The sequence below is a fragment of the Alligator mississippiensis genome, chromosome 4 (assembly GCF_030867095.1).
Source record: "Alligator mississippiensis isolate rAllMis1 chromosome 4, rAllMis1, whole genome shotgun sequence".
In the NCBI taxonomy this organism is placed as follows: Eukaryota; Metazoa; Chordata; order Crocodylia; family Alligatoridae; genus Alligator; species Alligator mississippiensis.
In genome coordinates, this window is record NC_081827.1 from 43,974,340 (window position 1) to 43,986,637 (window position 12,298).

At 41.6% G+C, this 12,298-nt stretch overlaps 1 protein-coding gene across 7 annotated transcripts in view; it reads left to right on the forward strand.

Annotated features, from left to right (window-relative positions):
• IQUB (IQ motif and ubiquitin domain containing) overlaps window positions 1-12,298 on the forward strand; it is a 62,365-nt gene that overhangs the window by 37,269 nt on the left and 12,798 nt on the right. For all 7 annotated transcript variants that reach the window (XM_019491922.2, XM_019491932.2, XM_014601094.3 and 4 more), the window contains 2 exons: window positions 5,860-6,030; window positions 7,738-7,914. In XM_019491922.2, the coding sequence (XP_019347467.1) occupies window positions 5,860-6,030; window positions 7,738-7,914 (348 nt within the window). The remainder of the gene's footprint in view (window positions 1-5,859; window positions 6,031-7,737; window positions 7,915-12,298) is intronic.

The following is a 12,298-nucleotide window of genomic DNA, read 5'->3' on the forward strand; positions in this document are numbered from 1 at the left end:
CTTCTCCATCACTTAACCCAAATTCAGTGGTACAGTTGCTTGATGAGATCTTATTCAGAGCCAGCCTTTGGGAAGAGGGTGCCCTGGGCAAACCTGTGTTTTGGCACTCGCCCTCCCCCCTTTTCAGAAATAAAGTGGTAATCTCACAAGTTTGGGGTTTTTTTTATAACTTACTGAAAAAAGTAGGATGAAATGGTACAATTCAATTTTATTCAAATAATAAACAATACAAGTCATAAAAATAGCATTATAGCTGTGACAAACTAGCATTAAATGAAACAGTAAACTAGTAAATAACAATAACAAAAAGACTGTGTTCACTAGGATTTCAAAACTCAGAAGACACCTCTGCATGCCTTTGCTGCCACAAACTCTGATATTGCTTGTGACAGGTCTGTATTTTGAGCCACAATATTCTCGATAGGATGGCCATCAGATAGCCTTGCATCTCTCGTGGTTGGTCACAAATATGTTTTTATGAGCTTCAGCTTTAAGGAGCTCTATTCACTGCTCACTAGCAATACAAACATGGTTAACAGCATCCTGAGTGCTCTCCATGTGCTTGGGAAGTTGTCATGATGGTCATTGTTGTAAATATATTATTGGACTTCTTGAGGAGCTCTACAGTCTGGAAGTATATTTTGGAGATAACCAAGTTCTTTGCAGAAGTCTACACTGTTAATATGTCATATGTCAATGTACAGTGAAGGTTGTTACAGTGTTTCTTCAGTTTTTGTCAGGGAGTTGTATCTTTTCCTCTTGTGATGATTCTTGGAAGTTGGATTGTGGATCATCTATGCATTTTTCACCTGATATCCCTGCTGTGACTATCTCGATATTATTGCATGGGTTGTCCCTAATAGATTTTAAGTATTTTTTTCATCTCATCTGCATCTTTTTTCATTGCAGTCATTAACTGAGCTTTTTGTTTCCTGTTCTGCACCCCTAACATCCTCTTCTTAGATACTTGTGACGTTGTTTTCTTCCAAATTGCACATCTGGTAAAACATTAAAATGAATGTTCCAGCTCTGGCCCCACTCCTGCCTCTGCCGCTGTGAAGCAGCTGCCCCCCTATCCCAGGTAGTGCAGCTTTGGTATGAATTATTATTCAGGCAGCTAAGAGAGTTAATGCCCATTAAATGCCCATTGTTCTTTACTTCACAGGTGTTAATAACCATCGTCTTAGCTCCCGTAGCTACCTGAACAGGAATACCAGAGCTGCACTAGGTGCCTGATGCTAGCAGTTCAAAAGCCTTTAAAGCAGGGGCTGGCAACCTGCAGCCCTTGGAGTCATTGGATCTGGCCCATGTAGCTCAGGGGCTTCAGTGGCACTGGACTTTGCCTGTGCCACAACCAGGTGGCAGGAAGCTTCACTTATGCTACACCACAGCTACGTGGCTGGGAGAAATGGTGGTGGCAGCCAGGACCTAGCGTTAACCTGCTTCAGGCCTAAGCTGGGTCATTCTGGCCCACCACTGGAAAGCATAACTGACTGCTGCTTTAAAGGACTAGATACTGACTATGTTTGAGACTTTTTACTTGAACTTTGTACTGGCATAACGGCACTCATACGCCAGTTGCCATTTAAGTGTCTCGCCTAGCCTACTTGGAATCTGTAGGTAACTGCACTACTTCTGCCCTGTGGCCTGAAGTTTACTCCCTGTGTGATCTCTCCTAATTTAATCCTTTCTTGCTTTTATAAAGCATCGTTTTAGATGCTTCTGGCTCTATATTCATTACCTTCCTACAGGAGTTCTTTATTTTTCCTTTTTAATATGGACTCCCTGATTAGTTTTGCATTTGTATTTTGAAAGGCTAATATTTTATTATTGACATACGCAACCTGAGCTTCTGAGGAAAGGGTTCTATTTCCTATTGTTCATGATGGTCATAGTTTTCAGATTCTGTACTGTTTTTCACCTGCTGTTTCTGCACTTTTTCTTCCCTTCTCTTTCTCTATGCCTGCATTCTTTTATTTCTCCCCTCTGGTGCTCTGATCTGCTTTCATGTGTTGGCAACAGAGTGCGATTACAGTACTCCTGCTCTGTGAAGCAATTCATGTAACAGGATTATTGTAAATTCCACATCACTGCCACCAAACTAAAAAGCAATGGGAGGGAAGGGGTGAAATCTAGAGCTGTTTAAATTTCATGTATCAATCTTGACTACTTAAAAATAGGTCTGAAATCAAAGAGCTTGAGAAAGAACTTGAGAATTGCAATGCTTGAGATTCATTCTTGCTTTTGATAGTAATGAGATGGACAGTGATATTTCTTCAGTGATGAGCTACTTGTTTCATTTAGATGCATCATTTCATTCTTAAAGTACCAAGTTTTAACATAATGTATGAGAATCACGAAAGACAGTTCATACTGAGATTTTTATACATCTTACCACAGTACCACAGATTTGGTGCTTCACTTTAAAAATCTCCACTACATAAAACTAAAACTGCTGGATCACTTAAATGTTACATAAATTTGTCACAGAGGGCAGCCTGTAATTTCCATTTCTGTAGCAACCCTTGCGTGTTGACTCTTCATACAACCAGTCATAAACTGAAAGAGCATAAGTGTATAGGTTGTAACTATGTTGGTCTAAGGACATAGGCAGATAAGGTTTTTTGGATGAATCTAATATCTTCTATCAAACTGACTCATAGTTGGAAAAATTATTCTTTGCAAGCTTTCGGGTATAGATATCCTTCGTCAGGCTGAAGAAGCATCTGCAGTTGGTGTGCGCTCTTCCTGAATGGAATGACTAGTAAAGCAGCCAGAGGCTGGTATACATGCAAGAAAGCCAGTAAAGTAATTTCTTAATTGGGGATTAAGAAACACATGTGTCCACAAGAAGTTGAACGCACACTAGGGGTGTGCAAAATGGGCCCTATTTGATTCGGATTTGGCCTGAGTCGGGGACAGTGATTCAATTTGTTGAGTTGGATCACTGTCCCCAAGTCAATTTGGCCAAATCCAAAGATTTGATGCTGATTCTGTGGATCAGCGATTCGGCCATAGACACAGCTTTAAATGTTTTTTAACATACCTTGAAGTACCAGGCATGGCTCATGAATGCTGCAATGCTGGGGTAGATGGAGCATTCCACAGGAGTCCGGGGGGGCCCCACGTGCTCAGCAGCAGCCCTCCCCTGAACCTACCCTGGCTCAGCGATCGGCTTCTGGTCCACTTCCAAGTCTGTTGCTGAGTGCGCTGGGGAGCCCCCCTCATTCCTGTGGGACATTCCGTCCGCCCCAGCATCGCAGCATTTATGAGCCGCCTGCTACCTAAAGGTATGTAGAAAAAAACATTTAAAGCTGTGCCTACGAATTGCCGAATCTCTCTGAATTGATTCGGAGGGTTCCGATTCAATTTGGAGAGATTAAAGGGTCCTCTGATTCAATTCGGATTCGGAGATTTGGTCACCGAATTGGGCCGAATCTCCGCCAAATCGAATTGGGGACTGAAACTTCTCACAGCCCTAATGCACATGTCCACAGGAAAATCATGCTAGCAATTTAAAACTGTTATTATAATATCAGGGACCAAGTGACTTGGCATTATAATCTATTGATTTAATGCAGGATAAGGTAACGCATAAAATACTTTAAAAGGCTTTGTAATACATTAATGTATGGCAAAGCAAAGTTCTTTTCTCATGTTCAAGTATACCCTTTATGTTAGAGTATCATCTGCCTCTTTCCAGTATTCAGAGTTTACTAGTTCTAATTGAAAGGTTTAGGAATTCATTATTCAGCCTGTCCTGTTTTCTCTCAGATTTCTTCATCAATTTTAGCTCCAGATCATCAGTCCTAATTAGTAATACCTCACTTAATTATAGCTTCACACCCAGTAGTGATATAGTTATGTCTGTCAGGTTTTCAATTAGGAGTCCCTACTTTCACTTCTACTACTTTTCCTTGCATAACTTGAATATAAAAGCTTTATAGGCTCTTTGTTCTTAATATGCCTTAATCACATTTGTTATGACTAACCTATTTTCTTTATAACTTTTATCTTTATAGCATTTATGTGGCCTCTGTCACTGTAGTGTCCGAGTATTTCACAAACTTAGTGAAATTATCCTCATAGCACCCCTCTACAGCTGACAGTAGTACAGTAGTAATAGTAACAAAATACTTGGAATATTTCTAAACAGTAGTAAAACAGAGAAGAATGTAATTAGTGTTTGCAAAATACTTGGAATATGAAGGGAAGAAAAAGTGCAGAAACAGCAGGTGAAAAACAGTATTATTACTGCAGGTGAAAAACAGTAGTAATATTTCTAATTACATTTTGGTCCCCTTTTCTGTACTCAGGAAACTGGTGTTATCCCTATTTTATAGACAGATTAAATCAGGGGCAGGCAAAATATGGCCCACAGGCCAGATAGAGCCCACCAAGCTATTCTATCCAGCCCATGGGACCCTTCTAAAAAACAGTTATTACCAGCTTGTGGCTACCCCTCTGAAAGCTGGCAGGAGGTGAACTTTCAGAAGTCGTGAGCCATTGGACCTGGTGGGATCTGTGCCTCCATCTTAATGGGGCTCCCAGCACTCCAGCTGAGACCCCCATGTGGAGGCATGGAGTGTGATGGTGCACTACAGAACAGCTGGCGAGTGGGGAGGGGAATCTCCTGCCTGCAGTGCTGTGAGCCCCATGTGGAGGCACTGAGCCAAGCTGCAGTACCAAGAGCTGCAGATGGCGGACAGACCCCACCTGGCCCAATGGTATGCGGGCAGGGAGTCACACACCATCGAACAGACTGGCTCTGTGCGACTCCCAGCACTCCTTCCAGGAGCCACACGCCATCAGGCTGGCCAGGCTGGCTTTGTTTCATAGTAGCTAGGGTCAGGAGGGACCTGAACAGATCATCTAGCCTGACCCCCTGCCACAGGCACGAATGAATGCTGGGTTCACAAGACCCCAGACAGGTGATCGTCCAACCTCCTCTTGAATATGCCCAAGGTAGGGGCGAGGACCACTTCCCTGGGAAGTTGGTTCCAGATTTTGGCCACCCTAACTGTAAAATATTGCCTTTGTGCCAGCATGTGGGGCTCCCAGCACTGCAGTTTGGAATACACACTGCTGGCCTAGCCCCAGGGTGGGCAGATTCCCGCCTGCAGTGCCAGGAGCCCCATGTGCTGGCACCCTGGGGTAATGGTGAGGTTAGGGGAGTGAGTTCCCAGAAAAGCATCTACTGCCAACAGTCCTGTATTGATGTTTGTGTTCATACTTGTGAACCAGAAGTTGCTGCTTCCACTTCGTCTTGAGCCCCTGGCAGCATCCCTACACTACAGAGGAATATGAACGAAAAATTACAAAAAAGTAAGCAAAACAACCCCCAAAAACCAGGAACTAGACTGATTGAGCAAACTGACCATTTTTACAAAGCAGCAACAATACTAAGTTTATCTTAAATAGCACAGCTAGCTCCCTGGAGAAAGGTCTCTGATGTCTGATAGGTGTTAAGGGTTTAAGCGGGTAGTCTTCCCACAGGCAATACTCGCATTGACTTTTTAGTAACAGTTTTGAGCTCATGCATTCCAGTACTATCTTTGGTAATCTTATTTTAAACTAACAGAGCATGACTTTATAGGACAATGTAATTTATTTTTAATATGTTGCAATCCAGAAAGGTCATGAACTGCATAAATATATTTACAAATTATATAATACTGAAAGCTTGCTCTACTGTAAAAGATACTGTGGAAATATTGTGAATGGAAATAGCCTTTCATATTAGGTAAGTGTTAATGCATAGTCCTTGTTTGTTATGATGGAATTTCACATAGCATAATGCACTTCTTCAGCTATTGATCAAATTATAAAAACTCAGAGTGATGCAAATTGTTTCTGAAGTGTGCTGAACCAAAGAAATGGAAAGCATTTGATGGAAAAATCACTGAAATGGATACTCAGTATACACTCCGTGCCAGAGAACTGCTTGAAATCTACCGGAGCATTAGTATGAAAGACCTCCTACAAGATGAGAGGCTAGATGTGCTGTTAACGCTCAGACATACTGTGAAGGTATGCTTTATTTTTCCCTTTACGTTTAATTGTAGACTGCACCTTCCATCTCCAAAGCCACAAACATTTAATTGGTGCTGACAAAACAGCGAGATTTCTTATGGCAAAAAGGTGTCAGCCAGATCATCTAGTATTAAGAAGTTGTTGAATTTGGAAAGCTAAATACTGTAAATTTAATGTTGCACTGTTGCTTTGTATGATATTGATTTTTAAGGCAATTCTAAAATGATAGCTTCACAAGTTTTTATTATATATTTGTGTTCAAATGAAATTCGCTCTTTTAGTATGAAGTTTAATAATTACATTAACTCGATAAATCTGTAACGGATACCTTTTAGTGGTTTTATGAATATTTTTCTGAAGCGTTACAGAATAGAAGTAATGCCCTTTAAAACCAGGTTATAAAATGTCTGTTTGGTTTGCCATTTTAGTCTAAAAATATTGCTGTTGAAATATTGAAAATTCCTTTCCTACCCCCTTACTTGTTTGTAGTAAAGAAATTAACAGCTGGAGAAATTAACAGTTTCTTGAAATTTGTTTTTTCTTTTTTGTTTTGTTTTGTTTTATTTCCTCATTTCTGTGAATGAGTAAGAGAAGCAGTACAAAAGTCTTTAGATACTTGGGCAATGGGTGTGATATTTATGTCAAAATGGAATAATGCAGTGCAGAGCTGAGGAGATACACTTCTAATAGCCTACTAGACTACCAGTGTGCCATGTGTTTGACACCTATGCTTTAGAGGGGTATAATGTTGACTTTGACGTTGTGGGTGCTTACAGAATTGGGGGGTGGAGGGGCAGCACTTTACTTTCAGTTTGGCATATCCCTGTACCTAGCTCAATGCTTGCCCAGAAGAGGAATCGCATCAGTTTGACCTGGCTCACCCAGTGTCTGTATAGCTCTTGTGCTTCAGTGGGGCTTCTTGGTGCTTTATCTAATTAGCTGATTGAATTTTTATTCCTCTCATCTGTCAGCATTTTATTATAATACCACCTCTGCATGAAGCCAGTGAGATCTTAAAGGAGGCAAATCATCATGGGCCCAGAGACTAAAAAGATATACACACATATCCTAAGCTTCAGTTCAAATGCCCAGCCTCTTCTTAGGCTGTGTGCGAATTTGGGAAGTCATGTCTCTGCCTCCCCATAGGAGAGTACGTATGAATTTTAGAAGGCTTTTAGAGACGTTTGTTTGTTTTTGTTGTCATGATCTGGCCCATGTTTTATGTTTTGTCTTGTTCCTTGTGATTTTTTTTTTTAAAGTAAAAGTAACACCTAAGTAGATTATTAAGTTAAATAATTTTACCGTTTTTTGATTAAAAGCAGTCTTTTAAAATCTTGGGGAAGCCTGGTACCTGAGTTGCTTACCAATTTTTCTTCAAGAATAGTGCTGATTTTTAGAAGCTGTAATCAATTTTATTAGGGTGATAGAAAATAAGATGGGTCCTGCTTTATAAAAATAGGAAGGACAAACTACACATAGTATTTCCAAAAGAACCTCTAATGGTTGTCTTTTCTTTGCAGGATACTTTGAAGTTTAACCTTCTTCTTTAATGCATAGATCTAGGAATATACAATTATATAGGGAATGTATTGTATGTTTTGTCTTCATTGTTTAGTTAGCTTGCATTAAATCTAACATTTAAAAAATCTAAATATAGCTAGTACACTGAGTGGATTCTTTTTGTGTGCATCTTTGCATGTATAGGAGCATGACTGTAAGCTGACACAGGAAATTGTGGAATTAATTGACAGAGAGGTTGACCTTATGATGAGAGGAGTGAAAAGATGCAATCTTGAAGGACTCAGAAAAAGAATATGCACATTGTTTCTTCAGTATATTAAAACGCCGACCTTTAACCCTGAAGTTGCTAGAGTACTGAAGGTATTTACCTCTTCTATTATATTATTATTGTTGTTGTTGTTATTACAGTATTTGTGATCAAAGGTGCACCCAAGCAGCGTACACTAATGCAATAAGCATGGGGAATAAGTAGTAAGAACTGGAAGTCTTTTTTTACAGTAACAGTAGGATGATCAAATTGGGTTACATGAAACTTGATAGGATAGTTCATATGTCTGGAATACTGGGTACAACTTGTTCGGGAATGATAGGCAGGGGAAAAGGAGGTGGTAGTGTTACTTTTTGTATAAAAGAAATATGCTTGTTCCAGATTGGTACGAAGTAGGAAGTAGACCCATTGAAAGTCTCTATGTCGAGGTAGAAAGGGAGAACAGAAAGAGTGACGTCATGATGGGTGTCTTCTGTGGACCACCAAACCATGAAGAAGAGGTGGATGAGGCTGTTTGCAAAAAAGAAATATCCAGATTGCAGAACCTGATGGTGATGGGGGATTTCTGTTTGGACAGTAACTCAACAGTACCCAAGCAGTACAGAAAGTTTTTGGACGATCTGTGAGAACTTTTTGCTTCTGGTTGTGGAAACAGCAGCTTGTGGGGAGGAAGGAGGCGCACTGGGAGAGGGAAGGAAGCTCTCCCCTATTTGCTAATCACAAATGGGGATGAATTGGTTGAGAATATGAAGGTGGAATGCACTTTGCATGACCATGACCGCAAAATATCAGAGCCCAAGATCCTAAGGAAACGAAGAAAAGATAACAGTCAAACAAAGGCAGTGGCCTTCAGAAAAGCAGACTTTAACAGACTTGGGAAACTGGTGGACAAGTAGTCTGGGCAACAAGCTTGATGGAGACAGGAGTCCAGGAAAGCTCATTGTTCCTAAAGGAGGCCATATTAAGAGTGCAAGGACAGGAAGTCCCAGTGCTAAAGAAGGGTAGGAAGTATAGAAAAAGACCAGCCTGGCTGGTCAGTGAACTCTTCAGTAAGTTGACACTTAAAAAAGAATCTTATAAAGAATGGAAATGTAATTATGTTACCAGGGATGAATATAAGAATATCACATAAGCAAAACCCAGCCAAAACCTGGAGTGCTAAAGTATGATTTGAAATGCAGCTAGCAAGGGTTATAAGGCAACAAAAAAGGATTCTACAATTATTTCAGAAGTCAGAGGAATAACAAGGAATATGTAAGTACCTTAGTGAATGGTCAGGTCAATCTAGTAAAAGGTGATGCAGAAGAGGCTGAAGTGAAAAAGAGCTTCAGTCTTCTCTGCACTCTATCACCTGTCAGAGGGTGAACATAGCTAACAGTATGGATGAAAGCAAGAAACAGCCTAAGGCAGGGAACGTTATTTCCTGTGGGCCAATGAATTAAAATATTTTTATAGAAGCTGGATGGGTTCAAATCAGCAAGGACCTAAAAAACCTAGAACAGTGGTGTTAAACTCAGTAGTCAGGCCTCTCACAGGTCGGATTCAGACCTAGTGACGGTGCTGAAGTTAATGCAGCTGTTGCTTCTCCCCCCTGCCACTGAAGCATGGGGCCCCAGATCTTGCCCACAAGCCAGATCCTTGACACTTCTGATCTAGAGCAGTGGTGATCAACCTTTTGACCCTGTTGGCCAAATGATTGGCATAAGGCCAATTTGTGGGCAGGATTGGCCTGCAGCTACAGGGCAGGGGTAGAGTACCGTTGTTCTAAGATGATATCAAGGTCATCGAAACAGCCAGTGTGGATTTGCCAAGAGAAGTAATGCTTGACCAACCTTGTTTCCTTTAACAACAAAGTGATAGATTTTCTGAATGGGGAAGAGCAGTGAATGTTTAATATGCCTCAACTGTAGTAAGGCTTTTGATGTTGTCTCCCATGACATTAGTAAACTAAAGAAATATAGTGTAGATTAAAGTAATGTCAAATGGATACATAATTAGATCGTTGTGTCCAAGGAGTAGTTGTCAATGGTCCAATGTTTAATTGAAGGGCAACATTAAGTGGGGCTCCCCAGGAGGTTGTCCTGGGTGGTATAGTGTTCAGTATCTTCATTCGTGATTTAGAGGATGAAATTGAGAGCACATATAGAGAGTTGCAGATGACACCAAGCCAGATGGGGTTGCAGGCACTTTGAAGGCCAGGATGACGATTCAAAATGACGGATGAACTGACTGACTGGTTTGAAATGGATCAAATGAAATTCAGTGAGGATAGATACAGAGTCCTGCACTTAGGATGGAACAGTCACATGTACCAGTGAAGGTTGTGGAATGACTGGCTGGGCTGCATTACTGCAGAAAAGGACCTCAGGGCTGTAAGCTGAATATGAGCCAACAGTGTGCTCTTGTAGCAAAACATTTCAATAACATATGGGCATCCCGCATCTATGCGCATTTAAGTTGCACTAATTCAACTATACGAGGGTGGGGAGGGGTGTGGGGCTTGAGTCTGCACATGGTGCTGCCACTTACCTGGAGGCCCGGCTACTACCACGCTGCCAGCGGTGACTGCCTCTGCCTCCAAAACCTCCCGCCACCGCCATGGAGCCATGCCCGGAGCTATGTGGCCGACTGCCGGGCATGGTGGTGGCCGGGCGGCACGCAGCCATCCCCACCACCACCCTGCGCTGTGCTGCTGCCGCTGGCCACACAGCTCTAAGCGCGGCTCCACGGTGGCGGCGGGAGGTTTTGGAGGTAGAGGCAGCCACCGCTGGCACGGTAATATGCAATTTCACTATACGCGATTTTTGCCTTTAGAGCGTAACCCCTGCATAAGATGCGGGATGCCTATACCAAGTTGTATTAACAATAGTACCACTTGCAAAGCAAGGTAAGTGATTCTTCCTTTCTATTGAGGGATTTAGGTGTCAGCTATCATTGCATCGGCCATGGAAAAAATAACTGTTTTTTTTTTCCTCCAAACTCCATCCATTTGACACACATAATTTGCTGTGCTTCTCAGTGCATCCCATTTACCCACTGGGCTTTATTAAGTTGATTTTGCCTTTTGCAGCTTCACCGTTGTTTCCCCCAGGAGGGTTCTGGATTGCTACCTGGGAAGTTTTTCCTTCTGTGTTGCTGGGGTGCTGTTGCTGTTGTTTTTGCTCTTTGCATTTATTTTCTGCCTTCTTGCAAGCATGTGCAATTTATGTAACCTAGCAACCAGCTAAAAGTCTTACCTATCCATTGAAGGTTTGTTGGCAACTGAGGAGCACGGATACCGTAAACTGAACTTTGGCTTTGGAGCCAAGGCTTAACACATGATCACTGCTATAGTTGGAAGTAGGGATATGTGACTTGGTAGTGGTCAGAAGCAGACAGCAACTTGGTCATGGCTAATCAGATATATGACCAGTTGACTACTGTGTGCAGTTCTGGTCTTCACATCTCAAAAAGCATTTTAGCAGAATTAAGGTACAGAGAAAGACAACCAAAATGATCAAGGGCATGGAGCAGTCGCCATACCAGGAGAGACTAAAAAGGCTATAGAACTTTTCAGTTTGGAAAGGAGAAGGCTGAGGGGGAATATGATAGAGGTCTATAAAATCATGAAGTGTGTGGACCAAGTGAACAGGCATTAGGGAGCACCCAGTGAAATTAGTAGGTGACAGGTTTAAAATAACGAACATAAGTACTTTTTATGGATTTAATTAACTTGTGGAATTCATTGCCACAGGAGGTGGTAGAGGCAGCTAGCATAGCCAGGTTCAAAAAGATACTGGCTAAATTCATGCATGATGGATTGATCTATGGCTATTGAACAGAATGGTTGGAGGTGTTTCTTCTGGACTATGTAAATCACTAATGGTGGATGCCAGGGAAGATACTGAATAGGGAATAGATCACTCCAGAGATATCTAGTTCAGTGCTTTTCTTGTAGTGCACATCCACTTCTCCCACTGTTGGAGAATGAGATACTTGGCTAGATGGACCATTGGTCTGACCCAAAATTGCACTTCTTATGTTCTTAATCTGGGGATAGGAGATCTTTCTTTCCTTGGTTTTTGGGCCACCTCCAGCTGGGGTTAAAGTTTACAGGTACAACTGTGCTTGGATTTGGTGTCACAGGCACCAAATGATCATGGCAGCACAAGAGAACTGGCTGCCAGTGGAGAGGAAAAAACCCTGAAATTGATTCCAAAAGGCGGCAGACCACAGAAAGGGGCTTGGTTTGCTAAAGAGATGCTAGCTGTCCGGTAAGAGACTTAGGCTCTGTGCTCTCTCCCTTTTGATCCCACAGAGCAGGGTAGGAGTGACAAGGTACAAAGCATTTTTTGATTAATTTATTCACCTCTGCATTTTTACACCAAAGAGAACATTTGGCCTTTATAATTTGATATTTGCAAGCCAAAACACTAACATGTTCATAATTTCCATTTTTTATATTTTGATCCACGTGACAAATTGCATCTGCCAGAT